We start from the raw sequence: 26,749 nt of genomic DNA, 5'->3' as shown, positions 1-26,749 counted from the left end.
TGGGGGCTACTGTGAATGGTATTGATTTGGTTATTTCCTCTTCGATGTTCTTTTTGTTGATGTAGAGGAATCCAAGTGATTTTTGTGTGTTTATCTCATAACCTGAGACTCTGACAAACTCTTCTATTAGTTTCAGTAGTTTTCTGGAGGATTCCTTAGGGTTTTCTGTGTATAAGATCATGTCATCTGCAAATAGAGATAATTTTACTTCCTCCTTGCCAATCCGGATGCCCTTTATTTCTTTGTCTAGCCTAATTGCTCTGGCTAGGACCTCTAGCACAATGTTGAATAAGAGCGGTGATAAAGGGCATCCTTGTCTGGTTCCCGTTCTCAAGGGAAATGCTTTCAGGCTCTCTCCATTTAGAGTGATGTTGGCTGTTGGCTTTGTATAGATGCCCTTCATTATGTTGAGGAATTTTCCTTCAATTCGTATTTTGCTGAGAGTTTTTATCATAAATGGGTGTTGGACTTTGTCAAATGCCTTTTCTGCATCAGTTGATAAGATCGTGTGGTTTTTGTCTTTTGTTTTGTTTATATGGTGGATTACATTAATGTTTTTCTAATATTAAACCAGCCTTGCATACCTGGTATAAATCCCACTTGGTTGTGGTGGATTATTTTTTTGATATGTTGTTGAATTCTATTGGCTAGAATTTTGTTGAGGATTTTTGCATCTATGTTCATGAGGGATATAGATCTGTAATTTTCTTTTTTTGTGATGTCTTTACCTGGTTTTGGTATCAGGGAGATGGTGGCTTCATAGAATGAGTTAGGCAGTATTCCGTCATTTTCTATGCTTTGAAATACCTTTAGTAGTAGTGGTGTTAACTCTTCTCTGAAAGTTTGGTAGAACTCTGCAGTGAAGCCGTCCGGGCCAGGGCTTTTTTTTGTTGGGAGTTTTTTGATTACCATTTCAATCTCTTTTTTTGTTATGGGTCTATTTAGTTGTTCTATTTCTGATTGTGTTAGTTTAGGTAGGTATTGTTTTTCCAGGAATTCATTCATTTCTTCTAGGTTTGCAAATTTGTTAGAGTACAATTTTTCGTAATAATCTGATATGATTCTTTTAATTTCAGTAGGGTCTGTTGTGATGTGGCCCATCTCGTTTCATATTTGGGTTATTTGTTTCCTTTCCTCTATTTCTTTAGTCAGCCTGGCCAATGGTTTATCAATTTTGTTAATTTTTTCAAAGAACCAGCTTTTGGCTTTGTTAATTCTTTGAATTGTTTTTCTGTTCTCTAATTCATTTAGTTCAGCTCTAATTTTTATTATTTGTTTTCTTCTGGTGACTGATGGATTCTTTTGTTGCTCACTTTCTATTTGTTCAAGTTGTAGGGACAGTTCTCTGCTTTTGGCTCTTTCTTCTTTTTGTATGTGTGCATTTATCGATATAAATTGGCCTCTGAGCACTACTTTTGATGTGTCCCAGAGGTTTTGATAGGAAGTATTTTCATTCTCGTTGCATTCTATGAATTTCCTTATTCCCTCCTTGATGTCTTCTATAACCCAGTCTTTTTTCAGGATGGTATTGTTCAGTTTCCAAGTATTGGATTTCTCTTCTCTAATTTTTCTGTTATTGATTTCCACTTTTATGGCCTTGTGTGAAGTACCGCTAATTTTACTCAAGAGTTCCTATCAGGGTCTGTTGGTCATATGCGTTACAAATAAAAATTTACAAAATTTCCATTTTTCCTACCAAAAATTCAGACATCTCATACAATACTCAGTAAAGAGTAATTTGTGACACATGCTTGTTTCTTAGGTCTCAAACAGTCGTAAAGGCCCCTGCCTGTGGCAGCTTGCAGTGTCAGTGGTACAGCAGCTTCCCAATAAACTCCAGAGGCTGAAAAATTTCATGGTTATTATATGAACTGCCGGGTACAAAAAGGTTATGGAGCACAGAACCTGTGAAACACACTGGACCACGCTGGAAGTGGTCAAATGCAAAAGCAGTGTCCCTCTTGAGAGAGCTGGAGGCCTTGTGGTGAGCAGCAGAGAAGTCTGCATTCTGTCTGAGGCAGCAGAGTCAGCCAGGTTGTCTTTTGGCTGAGCAGAAACAGGGACCTGGCTGTTTTGTGCTTGAAACAAGTCACTGGCCTTTTTTTTTTTTTTTCTTTTCATAAATCAAGGAAATATTGGAAAATGACTCATTGTCTTTGTGCCAAAGAGATGCCCTTTAGGGCACAGCCTGGTTGGCGTGTGATTGGGGCGGATGACCACCAGGCCAGCAGACATGGTGCTGGGCTCTGGGTGCACAGCCCCAGAATCTTCTGGAAAGGAAGATGGCATAAAGGTAGACTGCTGACTTCTTCCATCCTTTCCCCTACCACCAAGAGGCATCTGCGTGGCCACACCGCTGGTTCCAAACAACCTGTAAATCAAAGTTTCCCCGCTTTGTTGTTGACATTTCAAGTCACCGCACTTCACAAACTCATTCTCACATTAAAGAGGCTGATTTTTTCCTTGTAGTTCAGAGTTTTCCCTTTTAAAATCTAAGTTGCATGAAGGGAAGAAAATTTCTGGCTTATTGACCATTTGATGCAGATAAATTGCAAATCGGGGGCACGGCTGGATGATTGTACAGCTGTCAGCTCCTGCAGAGGGAACGTGGTTGCAAGCATCTCCCATTAGGAATCTCTGCAGCCCTCTCTACTGTCTGCTTTTTGAATAATTTATCTGCAGAAAATCCAAATTGCCAAGGCATGCTTTAACCTAGCAGAATGCTTGCCAATTTCCTTGGGAAAACTGACAAAAAAGGCCGTAGATGGCATTTTAGCTGAGCGGGCCCAGCAATCAGGTGCATTAGCTCCATTGTGGAGCCTCGGAGGCACGTGCACTCAGAGCCGGGTGCGAGGCTGTAAACTAATGAAGGACCTTTGACACCTGCTCCTGTTCTCCCTTTCCATGTGAGCCATCACCCCATGGGGAGTCTCTGCTTTAAAAATACAAATTACAGCGATTATCTTCTTTGGTGTTACTGGAAACTGTAACAAGCTCACCGTGTGGCCCACTGCCCGGGCTGACAGGTTGCATAAATTACCTTAGGTTTTGATTTTTCTTCCTTAACAAATCACGTAAATCATGTGTTAGCGGTGCTGCCTGAGGGTGATTCCCTTGCACATTTTGTCTTACTAATTTGGGGAATTCCTTTTTCTTTCTCCCTGGGAGGTTCCTGAGAGACTTGCCTCTTGCTGGCTTTTAGGAACAAAAATCCTTTCAGACTTTATCCTGTTGTCCCCCTTCCCGCCTCTCCTCCTTCTCCAAATGCCTGCTTTTCCCCAGTGGCAGCCTCACAGACGAAGCCCTGGCTGTCTGGGGCTTTGTGGCCACAGTCGGGGATGCTCTGGGCAGGTTCGACATGCCCCTTTCCTTCCTGACGCTGGGGTGAGACCTTCCGGGGCATGTCTGGCGCCACCCTGGCTTCTGACACCTGCCAGGCACAGACCCGCAGCTGCCTGGCTGCCTGGCCAGCTGGCCTCTCTCTGTGGAGAACATCCTCCCCCTGAGCCCGGGACACCCAGATTTGCCATGGAGGAGTCTATGTGTGATCCGAAGGCCTTGGGACCACTTCCTCCTCAAGAGCTCCCCCGTGACCCCTGTCCCCAGGCCCACCTCTTCTGTGGATGTCACCTGCTGGGGACTCCCCCTCAACTACCTGAGCTGGGTGAGATTGTGGGCAGGAGCAGAGAACATAGAGGTGGGGTGAGAGGTGCAATGGGTGCAGGCAGTGAGGATGCATGGGTCCAAGCCTTGGGGACTGGGTTCCAGCCTCTGCAGGGCTTTCACTCAAGACCCCTCTGCCCCAAGCTGCATTGCCCCACACAGTGGTCCTGACACTGTGACCACTGAGCCGTTGAGATGCGGCCAACCCGAATCAAGATATGAGAAATACGCACTGGGTTGCTAAAGTTGGTGCAAAGCAAGAATGGAAAATACCCACTGATAGTTTTTATACTGGTCTCATGTTGAAACGATATTTTGGTTATATTGGGTTAATAAAACTTAGTGTCAAGTTTTTCACCTGCTTCTTTCTACATTTTAATGTGGTCATTAGGATATGTCCGTCTTGTGGGCAGCTGGCCCCTATTCTTCAGAACACTGCTGCCGATCCCACACGGTTCTGTGTATATAGGGCACACACGGTCAGAAATGTGGCATCACCAGGGAAGCCTCTCCCTGGGCCGCCCAGAACCACATGTCGCAAACGGTGGCATTGGCCTATACAGGAACCCCCTTCTGGGGTCTGGGGGCCAACAGACACCTGACTATTCAGGCAGGGTGGGGGGTCCTGCGGGCAGCCAACCTCTGAGCATACCGACTGGGGGTGGCCCCAATGCCTTGGGTCTCCCAGGTGACATCTCTGGGTGGGGGGCAGAGGGCAAGGAGATGCCAGCCGTGTCCTCATCCACAGGTGGAACCTTCTCTGCCAGCAGTATCCTTACCTGCTGCTCCTGGTCCCAGGCCTCCCCTTGTCTCTGGGGACAGAGTCTACCTTCACAGACAGAGCTTGAGCCAGAAACTGATCCGATACTGGGATTCTCACTAATCTGTGGCTGTTTTGCTTACAGATGAGCCTAGAGAATGAGGACAAGCGGGCTCGCACACGGTCCAAGGCTGGCCGAGGTGAGTGCCCAGGCCTGGCGACTGCCTCACTGAGGCACTCTCCCTGATGGTGTCCTCAGGGAAAAGTCCATGGCAGGACTCACATCCCTCGAATGCCCCCAGCAGATGCCTGAAGCCCTTCAGCTGCTTCAGTGCTTGCTGGGGAGAACTGGCTCTGGGGCCTTTGCATAGGCGCCTGCCTGGTGCAGAGACAAGGCGGTTCCTCACCACACCCAGCACTTCCTTCCTTGGCCTCTGTCCCTTCCAGGACAAGGACTTGGTGCTGGTGGGGATTGCAGGTCAGGGTCTGGAATGGCAAATGGGGCTTCTTGCTCAGGGGTGAGTGCAGCCCCGTGAGGATGAGCCCAGCCTGCACCTGGGGCGTGTTGTGCCGAGGGTGCATTGGGTGAGGGTCCCTGTGGTGGGGGCCAGGTCCCTAGCCCCTCTGGGCAGGCCATCCTGTGACTTCTGCTGTCTTGCCCTGGCAGTCACCTATCTCAGCAATAGGCTGGCTGCTTGGCCTGTCTGTCCTTCCCTCTGTCCGTTTCATCTGGACATCTGCAAGAGAAACTCACCTGCAATTAGAGTAGGAGACAGCTGCCCCTCAGCATGTCCTGGGTCCTGGGCTGAGGCCTGAGCACAGGTGTCAGCACTGGGGTTGGAAGAAGCCTTGCTCAGTTAGGCCTTGGAGAAGTTTCTAGAGGGCCCTGGAGAGCGGTTCAGTTCTCCTGAGGATTATCTACGCTGTACTTGGCAGATCCGGGCTGAGTTTTCGTGCACTCGGGGCTGTTAGGAAATGTGTCTTTTGTGCTCTAATTTCCACCTGTGTTTCTCCCCCCCCCACCCCCACCAGCACCCTCAGAGACCGCAGGCACCGACCTCAGGTAAGGAAGGTTCTTGTAAGCATCGCATGCAAGCTGGGCTGGCTGCAGGTCTGAGCCCACCTCGGGGTGTCCAGGTAGCCTGGGACCCTCTTCTTTCCTGATGAGCCCCCTCTCTCCATTCTATCCTACCTTTGCCCTTCCCCCTCTCTGCCCGGCCCCACCAGATGCCCAGCTCATGACAAGGGTGGCCCTGCTCACACTGGTCACTACCAGACCAGCAGCAAGGGGGTCCATCATTGGGCCCCACAAATGCTTCTGTGCCAAAGGCCTGGGGGCCAAGTTCAGCCAGAGCATGAGAGCAGGGTCTCCTCTCAATGCCATGAACAATGCTCCCTGTGTAGGCAATGGGCATGGGGCTGAGCATGGGCTTGTATGCTCTGATAGATTCGGGATCTGAGGCAGAGCCTTGTGCCAGGATGAGCGGGTGGGAATGGGAAGGGCACGGCCTGGACTTGGGGGTTGGTGTGAGTGCAGAAGAGAAGGCTTCCCTGGAGCCCATGGAGTTCTGCCTCTCTGCTGGCTCGGCCAAGGCCTTGGGGTGGGCAAGGGAAACTGGGGAGCCAGGAGAGGTCTTGAGGGCTGACCCTGCTCAGTGCCCAGCAGTCAGCAAAGAACACTGGCCCTGATTTCCCCTTTTCCAAGGAGGGTGGAGATGGTGCATTTTGTATGACAACATGAGAGGAGGGAGGTAATGGTGCTGAGGGTCTCCTTGGGCTGGACTTGGACCAGCCAGGGACCCTCCCAGGGCCAAGCGGGGTGGGGGTAGGCTCTCTCCCCCACAGCAGTGGCTGGTGCTCACAGCACAGTCAGGCACCGATGCGGTGAAATTCGCGGAACACAAGACCAACCATTTCAAAGCCAATAGTCAGTGGCCCCAAAGACGCTTTCCTGTCTGACCTGCCTGGGCTCAGGGCTTCGGCCCCGCCCTCTTGCCTCAGCACACTTTCTGCTCTGAGCGAGCCTGGGGCCTGCATCTTGCTCATCACAAAGCCTTTGTTCAATCACGATGACAAAGCCTAGAACTGGAAGGGACCCACAGTGACCCTGTGCAGGCGTGGGGTCCGGAGCCACGCTCCAAGGGAGCAGGGGGCATGTCATAGACCTGACCCACTCACCCTCACAAGAGCCTGCTGGTGGTTGGATTAGCCCATTGTGAAAGGGGAAACTGAGGCTCAGTGGGTCAAAGTTCAACCAGAGGAGCTGCTTCATGTCCTACTGTCCAAAGCCCAGGTCTGTGTCTGGGTGGGGAGGATCATGGCAGATGGTCCCGTGTGCTCAATTCCCTACCCAGTCCTCCCAAGGAACAGGGTCACTGGGGTAGTCGGGGGTAAGGGGGCCTGGTAGGCTCAACAATTTGATTCCGCGTTACCCTGGGGGTGCTCTGGGAGGAGGCGCCCTGCGGCACCCACCTTGGGGAGCATCGTGGGGAACGTGGGGGAAGCGCACACAGGCAGAAGAGGCACCACAGTGAGGCCGGGGACCTGAGAACTCTGTGTTTTCATAATGGCTATTAATTTTGGCAGTAGATGAAGTCATAAAGTGAATTGGAAAGACAGACCCATGGGGCGAGGTGTTCTCTTGTCACTTCAAAGCAGCAGGGGGAGGCAAACCTCAAAATAGGCTTATTTGCTTAGAAATGGAGAGGACTGGGTGGGACACACCATGCCCTGAGGCAGAGTGTGGTCAGACACTTGGCCTACAATCTGCCCCGTGCCTTCATGCTGATTCCAGAGCTAGGGGTTACATGACCACCTGGCTCAGGGTCATATGGCCCCACCTGTGCCTTTGGCAAAGGTGAGGTCCTTATGTGCTTTGTGGGGAAACTAGGGGCTTGTGCAATGACACCAGGTTTCTAGCAACTATTTTCTCAGCAACTCTTCAGGTTCTGAAAAGTGATGCTTAGAATTCAATAGAGGAAAGACGCGGCAGGAATGAAAACATGTTCCTTGTGGAGACGCCGTCCTTCATGTATCCAGCAGACACTAATTGACCCCTGGACATGTGGCCACACGAGCTGACAGCCGCCTCTTCCCGGCATCACATCGTAGCTTGGATCAGCCACGTGGAAGTGTTTATACCTCTGACATGGACCCCCAAGTCCATGCACAGCATAGCCAGTTATGGTAGATGAGGTGATGAGCCCTGACCTGGTGAAGTTCACACTCAGGGCTCACACTCGGGGCTCATATGGTGGGGCTTACACCTTGGGGCTCATACCTTGGGGCTCACATTCAGGGTTCACACTTGGTGCTCACACCTTGGTGCTCACACTCATGGCTCACATTTGGTCCTCACACCATGAGGCTCACATGCAGGGCCCACACTCGGTACTCACACCATGGGACTTACACTTGGTGTTCACACCATGAGGCTCACACTCAATGCTCACACCATAGGGCTTACACTTGGAGCTCACACTCAGGGCTTATACTTGACTCTCACTCCATGAGGCTCACATGCAAGGCTCACACTCAGGGCTCACCCTCAGTGCTCACATCATGGGACTTACACTTGGGGTTCACACTCAGGGCTCATACCTTGGGGCTCACACCATGGGGCTTACACTGTAGGGTTCACACCACATAGCCAGCGTGGGGAGGGCTGTGGTGGGAGCATGACTGCAGAGAACACTCCACCATCATCTTGGGAGGAAAGTCATGTTCTGGATATAAACATGATGGAGAAACTGTGCTGGGGTGAGGCACTGTGTGCAGGAAGAGGGACATGGCCCCATAGGCCCCGCCCACCTGCATGTCCTACCTGCCTCTCAGCAGAGCAGGAAGCTGCTGGCCTGATGACACTGTGTCACTGGGGAGAGGCTCGGGCTTGGCCAGCACCTTCTCCTACCTCCTGAGTGGATGTCAAGTATGTGGTGCCCTGAGTTTAGTGCTCCAAGTGCCTGAGAAGACTAACCATCTTTGCACTTCCTTCTGGACTCAGCAGGGTCCCTGGAGGGGGCGGGTCTGTGTGGACACAGTAGTGTATCAAATCTGCTCCTGCCACCTCCTCACTGAGGTTACCTGCCTGGGGCCCTGGGTGTGGAGCTGGGCCTTATGCTGGGACCTGGCACCCATCCACCTTGATTCCGGTCACAGATGAGCATTTCTGGAAGTTCTCTAGAAGTATTCTCCTTGACATCCCTCATGAATGCAAATCCCTCTGATCATTCCAGCACCCACCTAGGGGCTACCTGGAGCACCTGAGCTGCTCCGTCTTATTGAGCCCTTGCCCCCCTCCATGTGGAGCAAGGGGTGAGGTCAGGGAAGATGTGCTACATGCAGATCCACTCCCCACCATAGGGGTTCCCCACCATGGGGGTTCCCCACCATGGAGGTTCCCCACCCACCACGGGGGCTCCCGTGGGCTCTAGATGCACCTGGGGACAGGGATGGGGTCCCCAGCTTCCTGTCTAGGAGGACCCAGCCATCCGGCAAAGGGTGGGGTGTGGCTGCTTGGGTGATGTGTTCAGGCAGCACCAGTGCCCCCCCACCCCGAAGCCACCACTGCTACCACTGCAGCTGTCACCTAATTGCCTGTTTAGCTCAGTAATTAACCAGCTAATTGGGACTTCAGCTTCAAATACCAACAACAAGGAGCTTTTTGTGAAAAGTCTCCAAGCTGGTTCTTGAGAGACTGAAAGCAAAGACAGCAGTGTGGGGTGGAGATGTTAGAACTGGACATGCGTGGGCAGCGGGGAGGGAGGGGAATCTATGCTCCTCCGCCAGGCTCCCCTCAGTCTCCTGTCGTGCACTCTCCCTCCCTCCCTCTCTCCCTCCCTCCTTCCTTCCTTCTTTTTTTTAATTTTTATTTATTTTTGGTGGCGACATACACAACCAAACACATATCCATTCACAATTTCTCACGAATAGTTCAATGACATCGGTTGTATGCTTCACATCGTGTCACCATTCTCGCTGTCTCTATCCATATTGTTTCATCACTATGAAATTAGACTCTCCACCCCTTAAAGTTCTCATCTGTGCTTTAGATTAATTGTTGTCAGGTTAGCTCATATAGGTAATAGTTCATAAGAGCGCTATGCCCAAGGCAAATGTTCTTTATTAATTGGGCTAAATTGTTGTTTACCTTAACAACGGCTTCATGGAATAGTTTCTGTTCAAGGTTTAAAGATTATTTCTGGGTATTAGTTTCGGGGGTTCTCCCTATCCCAATGGATCCAGCAAGTCTGGTTTCCAAACGAGTGTGAAGTTTTGTATGCTTTTCCTCCTTTTGATCAGGATTCATCTGTTGGTTCCTTGATTTAAATATTCCGTAATGATAGCTGGGCACCATCTGTTTCTGCTGGTCTCATGGTAATGGATGTAGTGGTTCTGGAGGCAATTAAGCCTGCCATCCATTTCCTTCTCCTATTCCTGGGTCTCACTCTTCCGCTGCTGTTCCAGACAAATAGTAACCAACCTTCCATCTTTTTAACAGAATGAATCCAGCACTAGGATTGCTGTGGTGGTCCCACCCCAAGGGTTGGCTTTGGTCACCATAACAGTCCCTTCCCCCTCACTCCCAGCGACTGTGGTGGAGCTTGGGGGTGGGTGGGACTGCGTGTGTCTTGGTCAGTGAGCGTGTGGCTGGCAGGGCAGTCATCTGCTGTCAAGGCATGGGGACAAGATGGGAAGGTGCTGGCCCCACACCCTTCTCTCTTTGGTGCCCAGGGAGATGTACTCTTATCCTCTGGTCCATGGATATGGGTTTTAGGATGGCCTGACCTGGCAGGGGCCTGGGCTGTGATGTCAGTCCTGTTACAACAGGCTGGCCCAGCGCCTCCCTCCCCCTCAAATCCTAGCAGCCTGTGGCAGGCTCCTCACTGCCTGAGCTGGCTAGCCCCATGTATGGCCCACTGGGCAATGGCAGACCCCTTGTAGCACTTGTGCTTGACCCTTCTCCTGGATGCCCTTGTAGCTGCCCTGCCTGCTGCCCAGGACAGACTCCAGGCACAGTCTTACCACGTGGTCAGTGCCTGGACCAGAGTACCTGGACCCACTGCTGGGCCAATTCCATTGAGAACAGGTGGGGTGGAGGGTGAAGGACTCCCCAAGTCTCCTTCCTTCCCATCATCTGCCATCCTGCACCATGTCCAGTGGGGCCTGGAGCCCTGGCCAGCTGTGCATATCTGCCAGAGCTGGTTGTCCAGGTAAAGGGCCTGTTAGGGCTGCAGCAGTATCAGTGGTGTTGTGGAGCTGTGAGCCCTCAGCGAAGGGGGTGCTGTGACTAGTCGCCTTGGACACCTCCGCAATCCCTGTTCATAAAGTGCCCGGGCAGTGGGAAGACTGGTCCTGGGAGGGAAGGGCCCAGTGAAGCCTCAGGACATGCCTTTACAGAGCTTTAGTTAAACACACTTGTAAAACTGTGATGGGTGCTTGCTTATCTAAACGAGTAAGTTTTTTCATTTTTAGCACATGTAGCTGGTGGCTCCCAGTCCTCTGCTTCCCAGCCAAGGGTTGGGGTGGCCCTACTTGGCTCTCCCCACAGTGACCACACCCAAGTGACCCCCCCTTTTGTTTCCTGCAGCTGCCCCACCCCGGGCTGCACAGGCTCTGGACATGTCCGGGGAAAATACTCCAGGCACCGGAGGTGAGGCCCAGGGAGGAGGCTTGGTGGGATGTGGCCCCATGCTGCTGCACTGGGCCCTCAGGGATTTGAAACCCTGCAGCTGTGGGGTCAGGCCTGGACCAAGTCGAGAGGCGTGGTGCCTGTGGGACCCCTCCCTCGGCCTTCCAGGGTGTGGATGAGGTGTGGCCAGAGGGACTCACAGCAGCCTGGCCCCCTCTGTGGGCATATACTGGGGGATGCATGTTGGGATGCATGTGTTGGGGGGCATGTTTGGAGGTGCATGTTGGTGGGGGGCGTGTGAGCTGTGGCAGCAGCTGTTCTGTTGTCCTGTTGGCTTGACCTCACGTGCCCTCACTGCAGGGTCAGGCTCAGGTGGGCGTGGGCATTGGGGTCTGGAGGTGGAGAAAGGGGGCCCTTTGGTGCTGCAGGGCCTGATGGGCTGGGTGGGGCCCTCCAAGGGCAACGACTCTGCACCCTGAGTGGACACTGTGGCAATGCAGGATAGAGAAGAGTGCAGGCGGGAGGTGTAAGATGGTAGACACTCAGCACCATCTAGCTGGGAGGTGGCGGGAGGAATGGAGGTGAGAGCTAGGTGATCCTTGCAGACAGTGTGGGCCTGGAGATAGAAGGGCAGTGAGAGGCTCAAGCCTGCTCTCACCCTCCTCTCAGCCTGCAAAGCTGCCCCCTGGCCAAGAAGCGTCGGCTGGGGGTTGCTGAGGCCGAGCACCTGGCGGCCAAGCGGAAGCCGCAGCCCCTGAAGCTGGCTCTGGACGAGGGCTATGGCATGGACAGCGACAGCAGCGAGGACGCCGAGGTGAAGGACGCCTCTGTCTCAGACGAGTCGGAAGGAACTCTGGAGGGGGACGAGGCTAAGATGTCCGGGCAGGAGGGGACGCAGCGCCCCGAGCCAGCTGAAGGTGCTTTGTGCTCTTCCTCCTGGAATAAAGGGCGTTCAGTGCAGCCTGCAGATCGATGTGAGGGGGAGGGCATGTGAGGCGAGTGAAAGCCCTCGAGAACAAGGGGTGCTTGTACGGACGTGGTGGGTTTCCTGGGAGAGGGGCTGTCCAGGGTGTGCGCCCTGCACTTGTATGTGTGTATCTGTGTGCGTGTCTGCGTGTCTCTGTAGGTGTCTGTGTGTATGTGTTTATGCGTGTCTGTGTGTCTCTGCGTACATGTCTGTGTGTGTGTCTCTGTGTATGCCTATGTGCATATCTGTATATCTCCATGTGCATGTCTGTGGGTGTCTGTGTGTATCTGTCTGTGCACAGGTGTGGCCCAGATAGAACAGGTCTGGGGCTGGAGACCCCTGGAAGCTTGGTCCTCTGTGAGAGCCTGGGGCAGGTCAGGTGTCTGCTTGGCCCCGAGGGGCTCACAGGGCAGATGCTGAGTGCTTGGTTGATGCCTTGTGGGGTCCTCTGAAGGTGGGGGCACCAGGGGAGTTGGGAGGGGAAGGAGAGAAGCTGAGGTGGGCTCCCTGCTTGCACCCCTTCCCTGTGGGTCCCTGAGGATTGGCCATGTTGGTGGAACCCAGCCCTTAGCAATGCTGGTTTGAGGGTGCCCTGGCCCTATGGAAGGGGATGTGTCCTCCAGGCCAGCCTCCTCTTCCCATCTCCTGGTGGAAGGGGCCCTTCTGCAGGACATTTTTGCTGACTGGCCCCCAGCTCCTAGTGGAGGGGGCTTCTCCACAAGATGTCCTCCTGTACTGGCCCTAGGCCCTGTCTAGGGACATCAGCACACACAGAGACACACAGACACCCAGTGTTTAAATTTGGCTCCTTTAAAGATATAAAGTTCCTTATTGCTTTTCAACTATGAAACAATTTTGTGAAATTTGATTTGCACCTTCCTTGGAGGAGTAGCTCCACTTTATAACATGTAAGTGTATCTGACTTGAGAAAGTACTTGGAATGGGAGAGGAGCCTGAATCAAAAATACCAAAGTAATTCTCAGCTTTAAAAAAGTGCCTTCCGGACCTCCGGGTCCAGGCAGAGGCTGAGGGCAGTGACTGCGCACAGCCTGGTCCTGGGAGCCCCATGTTCCCCAGGCATCGGTGTCACGGGGAGGGGGAGAGCGGGGCCTGGGGACCAGGAGACCTGGGGACCCTCACATGCCCCACCACCCACGTGCATGGCCCTGACTCTGCAGGAAGGAGCCCAGCCACGTCACCCTTTGGAGCCAGTCTTGCCGGCCCCTCCAAGAGCAGCTACAGCAGCTACCAAGAAATCATCGCCACGTCTCTCCTCAATCTGGGCCAAATTGCTGAGGAGACCCTGGCTGGAGAGGACTTGGGCCAGGGAGCCAAGCCAGGCCCCAGCCTTGTGCACCTGGTCCCGGAGGAGGCTGGGGAGGGGGCCACAAGCGATGAGGGTGAGAAAGATGTCTTCATCCAGCCTGAGGACGCTGAGGAGGTTGTGGAGGCCACTGGCGAGCAGCCTAGGGAGCTGGGCCCCACCTCCCTAGAGGGCCTGGTCAACGAGGAGTCTGGCAGGCAGAAAGGTGCCCTGGGTCCTGAGGATGACGAGGAGGAGGATGAAGAGGAGGAAGAGGAGGAGGAAGAAGAGGAGGACGAGGAGGAGGAGGAAGAAGAGGAGGACGAGGAGGAGGAGGAGGTGATTCCTGATGTGATATGCGAGGATGCTCCCCATGCCTCCACTCAGAAGGCCCCTGAGCCCCCACACCCTGAGCCCCCACGCCCTGAGCCTGAGTACTCAGTCATTGTGGAGGTACGTTCTGACGATGACAAGGACGAAGATTCACGCTCCCAGAAGTCAGCTGTCACAGATGAGTCAGAGATGTACGACATGATGACCCGAGGGAACCTGGGCCTCCTGGAGCAGGCCATTGCCCTGAAGGCCGAGCAGGTGCGCGTGGCCCGGGGGTCAGCCGAGCAGGGCCCAGGCGAGGGGCAGGCTGGGAAGCCCTTGGACGCTGTGCGAAAGAGCTACTATAGCAAAGGTAGGTCCATACTCACCCCTCATCCCTTCCACAGAGGTGGTCTCTCTTCTCCACGGTCCAAGGAGCCACCTACCTCAGCTGCCTCCCCCCCCAACCTTACCAGCTTGGCCTCCAGATGGAAGTGGACAGTGGGGCCCCCACACTCTTCTGCCACTGACCCCACCAAGGCACATGGGCTGAGGCCAGGGAAGAGTACACAAAGAGGGAGAACCAAGAGCCTAGTGTGGGGGCAACTCACACCAGAGCCAGGACTGAGGAAATGGGAGAGAGACATGGAGGCAGACCCTGGAAGCACGGACCTGGATTATTGGGAGAGACACAGATGTGTACAAGACAGAGCTCAGGGGCACCATGGGTGGGGGTAGAGAGAGACTCGGGGGACAGATTTTCTGGGAACACCTATGCAGATAAGACTGGCTCAGGGGATAGGTATTGAGGAAACACAGACAGGCAACAGGATTCAGGATGAGATAGACGTAGAAGACAGCTGTCAAAAGGATAGCATTTCAGGGGCAGATATTGAGGGGACACAGTTGGGGCCATGATTTCAGGATGAGATGAACCTGGAGGAAGGATGTTGAGAAGCCACATATGGGGACAGAATTCCAGGTGAGATGGGTCTGGAAGCACAGATATTGAGGGGATGCCAGTTCAGGGTGAGGCAGACTCAGGGACAGGTTTTGGGGGGCCCTTTGTGGGGTGTCAGCCCGAGATGTCATTTGGGGCATGGAGAAGCCAACAGATCAGGGCAGACATCAGTGGGACATAGTCGGGGAGAGGCACTGACAGGGGGTCACAGATATAGACTCACTGCTGCTCCTCGTGCATTTCAGACCCTTCAAGAGCTGAAAAGCGTGAGATCAAGTGTCCGACTCCGGGCTGTGATGGCACGGGCCACGTCACTGGCTTGTACCCACACCATCGCAGCCTGTCTGGCTGCCCTCACAAAGACAGGATCCCCCCGGAGAGTGAGTGGCTCTGCCAGCATTTGCTTGAACCACAGGGCGTGGCCGTCTCCTGGGGGCTTAGGTGGTGCCCATGTGGCAAGGGGCCAGCCCTGTGTCCTGCCACTGGCTCAGCACCATCCATTCAATTTCCACTCCCCCAAACCACCCGGCCCTAACTTGAGCCTTATAATCCTGGGGACCTAGAGATGCCAGCTTAGCCAAAGCCCCCAGTGACCCCCACAGAACAGAATAGCTGGCATTTTGCAGGAACGGATGATGGAGGGGACAGGCTGAGGTCAGCGGAGCTAGGGGAGGAAGAAGGACACAGTCTATACAGCAACACGGTGACCTCTGGGCTCCGGAAGGCTCACGAGGCTTGCTCTTACCTTTAGGCCAGAAGCAGCAGTTGTGAGAATTAGGTGTAGAGGGTGTGGACATAGAACAGCCAGCTTCTGGGGCTGTCTGATTTCTTCAGGGAGGCAGGGGGTGGGGTCACAATGTGGGCGGGGGGTTCTTAGCCAGGCTAGGGCCTGTGGGCTGGGGCCACCCTGGCCGAGCTGTGGTTTCTCCCTTTAGCCGGGCTCCTTGCGTGGCAATGTTCACTGCCCCCCTCCCCTCTTACAGTCCTGGCCATGCACGAGAACGTGCTGAAGTGCCCCACTCCCGGCTGCACGGGGCAGGGTCACGTGAACAGCAACCGCAACACCCACAGAAGGTACTTGGCAGAGCCAGAGCGCGGTGGGGGTGGGCCGGGGTCTGCTGTGTGCACCCCTGGGAGCCAGGGGTCCTGAGAGACCAGAGGATGGGCTCGAAGGGAGTGAGGAAGGGTCTGAGGCCCTTGTGGCCCACCAGTGGAGAATGAGTGCACCGCGATACTTGGAAAACATCTGCAGACCAGCTCTTGCCCTTTGGGGAAGGAGAGGGTGGGATCTGGCAGGAGCCACAGTGAGCCAGTTTGAGTTACGGCTACTGGAATGGAGTGCTGCACCTCTGGCCACGCTCTGATGCTGGTCTGGTGCTGTGTGCCAGTCTCCATGGCCAGAGAGGCCCTCATCTCAGCCGTGCCCAGCAGCATGGTGGCCGTTGCTGTGATGAGATGTTCAGTCTGGGCCAGGCTCCTGCCTTTGCTTCCATTAGGCATACATTCCGCCGAAGGGACACCCGAGAAAGAGAGAGGCTGCAATGGCCTCATCACCTGTAAACCAAGTGAAGCACTAGCCCTGAGCTCAGTCCTCTCCCTCATAACAGAAGCAGCCCCTCCTTGAGGTCTTGGGTCAGGCTCTTTCGTGAGAAGGGCGCTGTCCCGTCCTGTTTGCCCCAAGCAGTGGGCTGGGGGTCACCCAAGAGCCTGTGCCCTCCAGGGCCAGAGCCCAGGTCTCCAGCCAGGCTGAGAGCCCTATGCTAGCCCGAGCCAGCTAACAGGACCAGAGCCAAGGGGAGGCAGCCAGTGGTGGCTGCAGGACTCATTCCTGGGATAGGGCAAGGAGAGGCAGGACCTGTCCACGCAGGCATCCAGAGAGGTGCCTGCCTCAGAGACTTGGGGCGTCCCGTCCATGTCTTCTTTGTGTGTGTCCTTGGCTCAGAATTTCCCAAAACAGACAATGAGCAAGCAGCTGGTGCTTTGAAGCCTGAGCTCAGAAACCTGAGAAGAAAATCCCTTTCATTGGGTACCTTGTGTGTTCCAAGAAGGAAGCTACCTCTGAAAACATGCATTGTGCTGTGACATGGGCAGGACTCCACATGCCGCCCCCGGGCTCCTGCAGGCATCTGTGCCCCACTTTGCTGTGAGCCCCCTGATGCCTGAATGATGCTGAAGGCTCAGATGCTCCTCCTTGTCCTTTTTCTAGTTTGTCTGGGTGTCCCATTGCTGCTGCCGAGAAGTTAGCCAAATCTCACGAGAAGCAACAGCCACAGACGGGAGACCCTTCCAAGACTAGCTCCAATTCTGATCGCATCCTTAGGTGAGTGAAATAAACCACAAAATGGAAGGGATTCCCTCCTTCAATGTCCCAGCTCTACTGGCCTCCTCCATAAAGTAGGAGGTGGCAGTCACTATGGCCAGACTGAGCCTGAGAGTGGGCTAACTCATGCAGTCCCTGTGTACAGGGGAGGAAACTAGGGCCAGAGGCACAAGACCCGCCCAAGTCCATAGGGTCATTGGAGGAGCTGGGCTGACCCAAGTCCTGTTCTCAATCACCATGTTCCATCCAAGGCCATCGAGGGTCCTGTGGGAGAACTGTTTGATGTCTGTCTCCCCAAATAAGGGTGAGAGGCCAGAGACCCTTCCCATGCCCCCTTCTCTGTGGTCCTTCCCCATAGCCCCTTACTGTGGTCCCCCACCCCCTTCCCCTCCCCTGGGCACCATCCACTCCTGAGCCCTCTCCCATGGCCCCCCTCCACTGTGGCCCCACCCCTTCCCCATCATCCTCCCTCAAGGTCCCTCCCCATGGTCCCCCCATCCTCCTCCCCCAATCCCCCCACCCACCCCTGGGCACCCATCCCTGGTCCCCTCCCCCATGCCCCCTTTCCTGTATCCCCTTCCCCATGCCCCCCTCTCTGTGCCTCCCTCCCCTGGTGCATGCCTGACAAAATCTCAGCCAGATGAACTTGGTCCCCCTTGCCACCTGATATCCTAGCTCTCTGGCTGGCTTCAGTCCACCTCTCATGTCCTTGGGGGCTTTCCTCCACCTTATTTGCTGCTCCTTGTGGCTTCCTGTCAGTTGTGAGTTTGATACTTTCCTACCTTGATCTAAGTACCAATAGAATGGATGAGGTGGGGGGGGATGAGGCCAAATGGAGGGGGTGGGGTCACTGGGAGGCGGGCATCTGGGATGGGGCATGCCTGGGGGCAAGGCAAGGGAGCAGGACAACCTGGGGGAGGGGCATGGCCAAGGACAGGGCATAGCCTAGGGTCACAGGTCCCCAGGGAGTCGTGGGACCTGGGCTCTCAGTTCAGAGCTACTCCCTGAACAACTGAACCAACAAGCAGCATCATGATAAATGGAGAAAAGATTGAAGTTGTCGAGGATTTCATTTTACTTGGATTGACAATCAATGCCCATGGAAACAGCAGTCAAGAAATCAGATGACACATTGCATTGGGCAAATCTGTTGCAAAAGACCTCTTTAAAGTGTTAAAAAGCAAAGATGCCACTGATGGTACTGAAGGAAGAGGTCCAAGCTGCACTTAGGGCACTGGCAAAAGACAAGGCTCCAGGAATTGATGGAATAACAATTGAGATGTTTCAACAAACGGATGCGGTGCCAAGAAATCTCATCTATGCCAAGAAATTTGGAAGACAGCTGCCTGGCCAAGTGACTGAAAGAGATCCATATTTATGCCTATTCCAAAGAAACGTGGTCTAGCCAAATGTAGAAATTATCAAACAATATCATTAATATCACATGCAACTAAAATTTTTCTGAATATCATTCAAAAACAGCTGCAGCAGTACATCGACACGGAACTGCCAGAACTTTCGGTTGGATTCAGAAGAGGATGTGGAACCAGGGATATCATTGCTGATGTCAGATGGATCCTGGCTGAAAGCAGAGAATAACAGAAGGATGTTTACCTGTGTTTTATTGACTATGCAAAGGCATTCGACTGTGTGGATTGTAACAAATTATGGATACCATTGTGAAGGATAGAAATTCCAGAACACTCAATTGTGCTCCCGAGAAACCTCTACATGGACCAAGAGGCTGTTGTTTGGACAGAACAAGGAGATATTGGTTGGTTTAAAGTCAGGAAAGGTATGTGTCAGGGTTATATCCTTTCACCATACTTATTCGATCTGTATGCTGAGCAAATAATCCGATAAACTGGACTATATAAAGAAGAACTGGACATCAGGATTGGAGGAAAATTCATTAACAACCTGCATTATGCAGATGACACAACCTGGCTTGCTGAAAGTGAAGAGGACTTGAAGCACTTACTGATGAAGACCAAAGACCACAGCCTTCAGTATGGATTACGCCTCCATATAAAGAAAACAAAAATCCTCACAACTGGACCAATGAGCAACATCATGATAAACGGAGAAAAGATTGCAGTTGTCAAGGATTTCGTTTTACTTGGATCCTCAATCAAGACCCATGGAAGCAGCAGTCAAGAAATCAACGGACACGTTGCATTGGGCAAATCTGCTGCAAAAGACTTCTTTAAAGTGTTAAAGAGCAAAGATATCACCTTGAAGACTAAGTGTGCCTGAGCTAAGCCATGGTATTTTCAATTGTATCATATACATGCAAAAGCTGGCCAATGAATAAGGAAGACCGAAGAAGAAATGACGCCTTTGAATTGTGATGTTGGCAAAAAATATTGAATATGCCATGGCCTGCCAAAAGAATGAACAAACCTGTCTTAGAAGTACAGCCAGAATGCTCCTTAGAAGCAAGGTTGGCGAGATTATATCTCACACGCTTTGGACGTGTTATCAGGAGGGATCAGTTCCTGGAAAAGGATGTAATGCTTGGAAAAATAGAGGGTCAGTGAAAAAGAGGAAGACCCTCAAGGAGATGGGTTGATACAGGGGTTGCAACAATGGGCTCAAGCATAACAATGATTGTGAGGATGGTGCAGGACTGGGCGGTGTTTCGTTCTGTTGTACATAGGGTCGCTATGAGTTGGAACCAACTCGACAGCACCTAGCAACAACACAAAAACAACTCCCTGCAACTTTGACTTCAGTTTATTTGCCTGTAAAGTGGATAGACTGTTACTGATTGGCAAAGGCTTCTCACGAGGCTTAAATGGGGCAGCGACCTACTGCCCACTGCAGCCTGTGGTAAGGACCTGCTGACCTTCAGTGGTTGTGGCCACAGCACAGATGGCTCCCCTGAGGCTTGGGTCGACTGTGTCCTGTACACAGGTAGCCGTAGGCTCTGCAGCTTGGCTCACTGTACTACCTTCTCCTGTTCTGCATGCTTCCGGCCACGCTCGCTTGGTGCACTGACGAAACCTAACTCCCCCAGAGCTCAGGAACAAGGACATGCACTTGAACAATGCTGGGACCTGGGCCAGGGCTTCCCACAGCTGGAGGAGCCCCTCCACCTCTTATGAGGTCAGGCCAGCTGAGGGTTAATTATGCCAGCCAGGTGAAGGGCCCAGTAAGAGCAGCAGCTCCTGAGAAACCATCAATTTTTCTTCCACCACACAGGGTGCTTCCTCACCTACCACTAGAGTTCTGCACTGAGTGACTTCCTGGGGGGCTGAACTCCTGCTGGGCCCTCTCAAGGGCTGACATGAGCAGTTACAATTTGGTGAAGGGGGCTCCCCAGTTCTCTGTCTCAGCCTCCCCTTCTGGCCACGCCCCCAGTACGAGGATGTGGCCAGTTTTCCCTCCGGCCCCCTATAGCTTCCTCTTTTCTCACACATATCTGAGCCTGGCCCACCATCCTTTTCCCTGGGCCCCTGAAGAGCCTGGATTCTGACAGGCTTTAGTGGTGGGATATGGAGTGAGGGGCTCCCTACCTCTCCAACCTCCCGGGCCCTGAGGGGTCCTGCCTAGACCACAGTGTAAGGTGCAGAGGTGGGAGGCAAGCACGGGCCCCCAGGTCTCATCCTCACGGCTTCTGTCTCTGTCCTTGCACCCTAGGCCCATGTGCTTCGTGAAGCAGCTGGAGGTCCCTCCATATGGGAGCTACCGGCCCAGCGTGGCTCCTGCCACACCCAGGGCCAACCTGGCCAAGGAGCTGGAGAAGTTCTCCAAGGTCACCTTTGACTACGCAAGTTTCGATGCTCAGGTTTTTGGCAAACGCATGCTTGCCCCAAAGATTCAGACCAGCGAAACCTCACCTAAAGCCTTTAAATGTAAGTTGGGGAGAATCATCCTTTTTCCCTTTCTGCATTGCTTCTGGAGGTGCAGGACTCGTGGGGCAGTCGAGGAGGCCACCCCTTCTGAGTCTGTCCCTAGAAAGCTAGTGGTGATCTCTCCTGGGGGAGGGGGGCTGACTTGGGTCTCAGCAGCCCAGATGCCGCTGGATATCCCTGCTGGCCTGTCTGGAGCCTGAGTCCCGCTGAGCTGCTCTCTCCATCTTCTCCATTAGCATTACATGTCTCCTCAGTCATTCTGGGGAACAAAACCAGGGTGTTTGTGGGTGTATCTGTCCAACAGCTTAACACTGACTTGCCTGATGGGTCCACCTTGTGAGAGAACCTCCTGGTCAACCCCTGTTTGATTCCAACCTGGCTTCTCTCTAAAGAGAGCTTGTGCTTGAAACGGGGTGTCTGCTGCCAGCCCTGAGTTGGGGAAGGCTCCAACAGGCCATCATGGATGGGCACTATCTTGCTGGATACAATGTATTAGTTACAATATTAGCAACAAATCTGTGTAATTGTACTGACAAGAACGAACCCTGCAAACCTTCAAGAACAATCCTCTCTGTCTTTTCTTGTCGGTTATGTCACTAATTTGTGGACTGCAAGCCTGTTGGCCTGGAGTTTGGATGGAGTGGGGTGGAGACAGGCATCTCTTCGAGGCGGCTGCCAGCCCCTACTTATTGCTGAGCACCGATGAGTTCCTACATGTTAATAATGAAAAATACCCAGCTGATGCAATTGCCAGCTGCAGTGTGACCAGTCTTTCCTTCCTTTGGCAGAACTTACTAAATTCAGGCCTCGGGCCTCCAGCACACGTGTCCCTCCTTCCTGAGGGTCTACTGCAGTGGTGCACATGAGAGTGAACGCACAGTTTGCTTTGCATACACTTAGTCCTTCCAGGACATACCAGTGGTATTGGGACTGCTCAGAAATACCATTTACGGTGCAGGACAGGTACTAGGAGACAGTATGCGAACATGAAATAAATAATAATATTACCTTATTAAAACAGTGACTATCACCGGGCACAAAGAGCCCCGGTGGTGCAACGGCCAAGCACTTCGCTGCTAACCCAATGGTAGACGGTTTAAACCCATCAGCAGCTCTGCTGGAGAAAAGACCTGGCAACCTGCTCCCAGAAAACCCTGTGGGGCAGGTCTACCCTGTAACACACGGGATCACTATGAGTCAAAATCAACTCCACGGAATTACTGGGGACATCAAAGTCAGCCTAAATGTGGTAACACGCTTTTGAGACGTTGCTATAAAATTTTCTTCCTTGAGTGATATTCTCAACACTACACCCTGCATATAGAATTCTTCGGTCTCTCAGTTAGCATTCGTTTGCTGACAGGTTGTTTTGTTTGAAATATCAGGGCTGCTGAAATGCCTTTGGAGGGTTTTATTTTCTCCCCAGAGTGTGATTTGGCCAGAACCATGGCTGGGAGGGTGGTCTGTGCTAGTGGGCTTCCTCCTGAGCCCCAGCCTGCTTCACATCACCGTGCCCAGCGCCCTCGTGCCCTGCAGCCCTGATGTGTCTGCACTTGCTGCCCCTTTCTCGTTGCCTACCACCTGGTGTTGTTCCCTTTTGCAGCCAGACCTTTCCTAAAGGCCTCCTCCCCCAGGCACAGCCCCTCCAGCAGTTATGTGAAGAGCACTCCATCCTCTTCCACAGGCTTCGACTACTCACATGATGCCGAGGCTGCCCACATGGCCGCCACAGCCATCCTGAACCTCTCCACCCGCTGCTGGGAAATGCCGGAGAACCTCAGCACAAAGCCACAGGACCTCCCGGGCAAGGTGGGTCTGTCTGCAGGGCCCTGCTGAGTGGGAGGTGGGAGATTTGCAGAGACTCACTCACTGCCTGCACAAACATCCTTGGGCATGGCCAGTGTCTGGCTGGTGATTATCTCTTCCTCCCTTCCTCCCTCCTGCCTGGCGTCCCCTACAATCTACAGCGTGGATGGATCCTCTCTGAGAGTGCTCTGTGTGCTGTTCCTAAGTGTGATCAGATGACTGTGCACACACTGTGTCCTGTAGTGAGACTGAGGCCTGTGCACACGCTGTGTTCCCTTCTGAGTCTGGGGGCTCTGTACCTGCTGTGACCCCATGGATCCCGGACTGAGTCTGGGAGGTGTGCACATGTGTTCTTGGCTCAGGTGCCCAGTCTGACCATGTCCAGGTCTCAGGCTAACACTGTTGGGAGGCAAGAGGGAGCTGGAGGTGTCTCCTCCATGTGACTTTCTGGGAATTGGTCCTCAGGGTGTCCTGTTCTTGGCTAGCTCTTGCTGGTGTGCTCAGGGAAGTGTGCTTTGGGCCTCTGTGGTATGACTCAGGGTGCACCTGGAAGGCACATGCACGAAGGGGCACTAACACAGCCTCCTCTCTGGCGCCACAGCCTGTAGACATCGAGGTGGATGAGAATGGGACCCTGGACCTGAGCACGCATAAACACCGCCGGCGAGACGGTGCTCTCCCCGCTAGCAGCAGCTGCAGCAGCAGCCCTGGTGTGAAGTCTCCTGATGTGGCCCCACGCCAGGGCAGCGTCAGCACGACCAGCAGCTCCATGACCTCGCCCCAGTCCAGCCAGGCCTCCCGCCAGGATGAGTGGGATGGGCCCCTGGACTACACTAAGCCCAGCCGCCAGCGCGAAGAGGAGCCCGAGGAGGTGGGTGCCACTGAGCCCCATGGTCTCATAGTTGCTCAGAATAGGTGGGTGCAGGAGGTCGTTATAAAGTGCTGCTTTTCCAGGTCACCCCTATGTCCCCAGCAGAGCCTCTGGGGGAGTTCTTATCCCTTGGTACAGGTGGAATCTGGGGTCACCTGCTGGGGACCTTTTGGCCCCCTGGCGCTCAGCAAAGACCATGCTAATCTCTTGCCCCACAGAACACACGTGTGCACTAGTGTAGGGGTCTGAGGGAAGAGGGAGGAGAAAAACCTACTTCGGATCCTATGTGATCATTTGGAAAAGCTGCTTGCGATGCTGAGGGGCTGGACCCTGAGGCTGGCCTGAGTCTCAGAGGAGCAGCTGGAGGATGTGAACTGAGGCTGTGCTGGGGGACTATGGTTTGTTCTTCCATCTGCTTGTCCAACTGCCTGATTTGGAAAACCAGAACCCGAGGCCTGGGCCGACAGGGCGCCTCTCCACAGAGGTGTGTGTCTTGTGGACAGTTAGCTGGGTGGGGGGAGGGGGGACCCGGGTGCTGTGGCAGTAGTGTCATGCCTGTTGGGTGGAGCACAGGCCCTGGAGCCAGAGCAATGGACCCAAGGTTCTCGCCGCACCTTGAGCTGGCCCCTCAGCGTCTCCGGCGTGACCTCTGATCCCCAGGCTGGCCATAGCTAGCCTCACCGTCCTCTATTTGGAGGGGACAGGCCACCTGTATCAGGTCCCACAAGGGGCAGGGCAGCCTCAGAGCCACCACTGCATAAAGCTTCACCCATGACTGTATCTACACAAGGCTTTGGGGACCCCTCAGCACGGAATGTGGTGTCTCCACTGTCTGCTTTCAGCCTTAGGCCTAGAACTTGCTGACCTTAGGGTCCGACCCCAGGGCTGAACGTCCACTTCTTCCTGCACCCTCACTGGGGCTGTGCTGGCTGCCACCCTCCCCTCCTCCTCCTCTCTTCCACAGCCTCCCTCTGTGCTCACACAGCTTGGCTCACCCCGGGTGCTGCCCTGTCCTTGTGGTGCTCTAAGAGGGTACATGACCCGCAGCTCCTGCTTCACTTCTTCTGCGAGACCCCCCTCGTCCTGAGGGTTCGGCCTCCATGTGTCCCCAGCAGGGGCACCTGGAGGGTAACAAGTGCCCAGGGGCCATCTCTAAGCTGTGACCCCCCACCCTCTGCAATTTCAACACGAATAGACATTGATAGCAGCTACGGGTCAGCAGAAATGCCTTCCCCCTTCTTGTCCAGCTGCCTCATTTAGGTGCCCTTCATATTTGTGCCGCCTCTGAACATCATTCCCCGCCTCACCCGGCACCCCACTGGGCTTGTGCCCTGGGACAAGTGCCCCCCTCTGCCCTCCTTCCCCACCACTGTGCCTCTGGTCCCAGGGGAGCTTGTCCAGCACACTCAGGCTGCTCTGGACACTTTTCTTCCTGCACGTGCAGTAGCAGCAACAGTGACAGCAGCCAGGCCACGGGGCTTAACAAGTTCTCAGTGACTCCTCCGGCACACGCTTCAGAGGCACGCCCTGTCCACCTTCACACAGTCTTAGCGGTGCTGTTACTGTACTTTGATGAGAAGGACCTGGACCACAGATGACCCCTGAGGCTGCCCGGTCAACAAGCTGGCCTGGGGCCCCCAATGGCTGGCTGGCTGGTCTGCCGCCGAGCCCCAGGTCAGCCTGTGTTGAATGACCATGACCTCACTCCACACTTAAGTCAGGCATCACCAGGTGCCAAGGGCTAGGCCGGTGTCACAGGCTCTGAGAAGACTTTTACCATGAGGTTGACAAGACATTGCGTCTCATCTTCTTGGCCTTCTGCAGACATCTGTGCAGTGCCTCTGGCTCAGTTCCTGTTCAGGGAGGAAGACGCCAGCAGCAGTGTTAAGGAGCAGCCACATGCTGGCCCCAGAAATGTGGCCTCTGGCTTAGCGGGGACCCACACCTCAGGGCATGCTCCTAAGCATGGAGAGGTCTACCTCTTCAAGAAGACAGGAGGCTAGGAGATGCCTCTCTGGACACTGTCTGAGGGCACCCCTAGCCCAACCACCCACCTGGCTCCCCCGCGGTTAAAATGTCTCCCTGCTGGTTTTTTGCAGTCAGAGCCAGCAGCCCATTCTTTTGCTTCTTCTGAAGCAGATGACCAAGAAGTGCCGGAAGAGAGTTTTGAGGAGCGGAAATATCCGGGGGAAGTCACCCTAACCAACTTTAAGCTGAAGTTTCTCTCCAAGGACATAAAGAAGGAGCTGCTCACGTAAGTCTCCCTCCTTGGCTGGCAGGGCTCCTCTGAGAACCTTCTATGTCTGGAGGGGAATGCACCTTTATCCAGCCTAGGTCAGCTGGGTCTGCTCATCCAGACAGTTTCCTTTCCCAGGGCCCAATGACAGGCCACCATCTAGCTGATTCACCTTGAGGGACAAAGATCGTGTTGTGTGTGCGTGTGTGTGTACGCATGCACTTGCCCATGTGCAAGGGCATGTTGTGTGTGTGTATGAAGGCATGCGAGGGCTTGTCATGTGTGAGGGTAGGTGAGGGTGTGCAAGAGCATGTGAGGATATGTGCAGGCATATGAGTGTGTGTTCTGTGTAAGGGCATGTTATGTATGTGCGAGAGAGGGTGTGCAAGGATGTGTAAGAGTGAGTGAGAGCATGTGAGGGCGTGTCATGTGTGTGAGGGCATGCAAAGGCATGTCGTGTGTAAAGGTGTGCAAGAGTGTGAGAGGGCTATGCAGGCATGTGAGCATGTGTCGTATGTGAGGGCGTGTTAAGGCATGTTGTGTGTGTGTGAGAGTGTTGCAAGGGTGTGCAATAGTTGTGAGGGCATGTCGTATGCAAGGGAATGCAAGAATTTCAAGGTTGTGCAAGCATATGAGTGTGTGCTATGTGTGAGGGTGTGTCGTGTGTGGACATGTGAGGGTATGCAAGGGCATATAATGGCATGCTAGGACATGTGTGCAAGGGTGTGCAAAGATGTGTCATGTGTGTCTGTGGGGAGTTTGTAAGGAACTGTGAGGACCATGAGGGTGTATTGTGTGTGTGTGCAAGGGCATGCAAGTGTGTATGAGAACTGCAGTGGTGTGCAAGAGTGTGTGAGGACTAGGAGGGCGTGTGAAGTCATGTGAAGATTTATGAGGGTATGTGAGGATGTATGAGGACTGGGAGGGTGTGTTATGTGTACACGAGGGCATGCAAGGGCTACAAGGGTGCATTGTGTGTGTGAGGGTGTGTGAAGGCATGTTGGGTGTGTACAAGGGAATGCGAAGGTGACCCTTGCCCCACTGCTCAGCTGGCCCTGGTGC

At 53.7% G+C, this 26,749-nt stretch overlaps 1 protein-coding gene across 1 annotated transcript in view; it reads left to right on the top strand.

Moving 5' to 3' along the window:
* The window catches only part of MYT1 (myelin transcription factor 1), an 84,518-nt gene that overhangs the window by 43,887 nt on the left and 13,882 nt on the right, over positions 1–26,749 (top strand). The window contains exons 3-14 of the mRNA XM_049869122.1: positions 4,569–4,623; positions 5,456–5,486; positions 11,013–11,075; positions 11,724–12,004; positions 13,212–14,009; positions 14,843–14,977; positions 15,581–15,671; positions 16,804–16,917; positions 20,560–20,774; positions 22,459–22,583; positions 23,182–23,451; positions 25,551–25,705. Coding sequence (XP_049725079.1) covers positions 4,569–4,623; positions 5,456–5,486; positions 11,013–11,075; positions 11,724–12,004; positions 13,212–14,009; positions 14,843–14,977; positions 15,581–15,671; positions 16,804–16,917; positions 20,560–20,774; positions 22,459–22,583; positions 23,182–23,451; positions 25,551–25,705 — 2,333 coding nt within the window. The remainder of the gene's footprint in view (positions 1–4,568; positions 4,624–5,455; positions 5,487–11,012; positions 11,076–11,723; positions 12,005–13,211; positions 14,010–14,842; positions 14,978–15,580; positions 15,672–16,803; positions 16,918–20,559; positions 20,775–22,458; positions 22,584–23,181; positions 23,452–25,550; positions 25,706–26,749) is intronic.

The sequence above is a fragment of the Elephas maximus genome, chromosome 25 (genome assembly GCF_024166365.1).
Source record: "Elephas maximus indicus isolate mEleMax1 chromosome 25, mEleMax1 primary haplotype, whole genome shotgun sequence".
Taxonomy (NCBI): Eukaryota; Metazoa; Chordata; class Mammalia; order Proboscidea; family Elephantidae; genus Elephas; species Elephas maximus.
The sequence above is the reverse complement of the archived record's forward strand: the minus strand, read 5'-3'. Positions and strand labels throughout refer to the sequence as shown.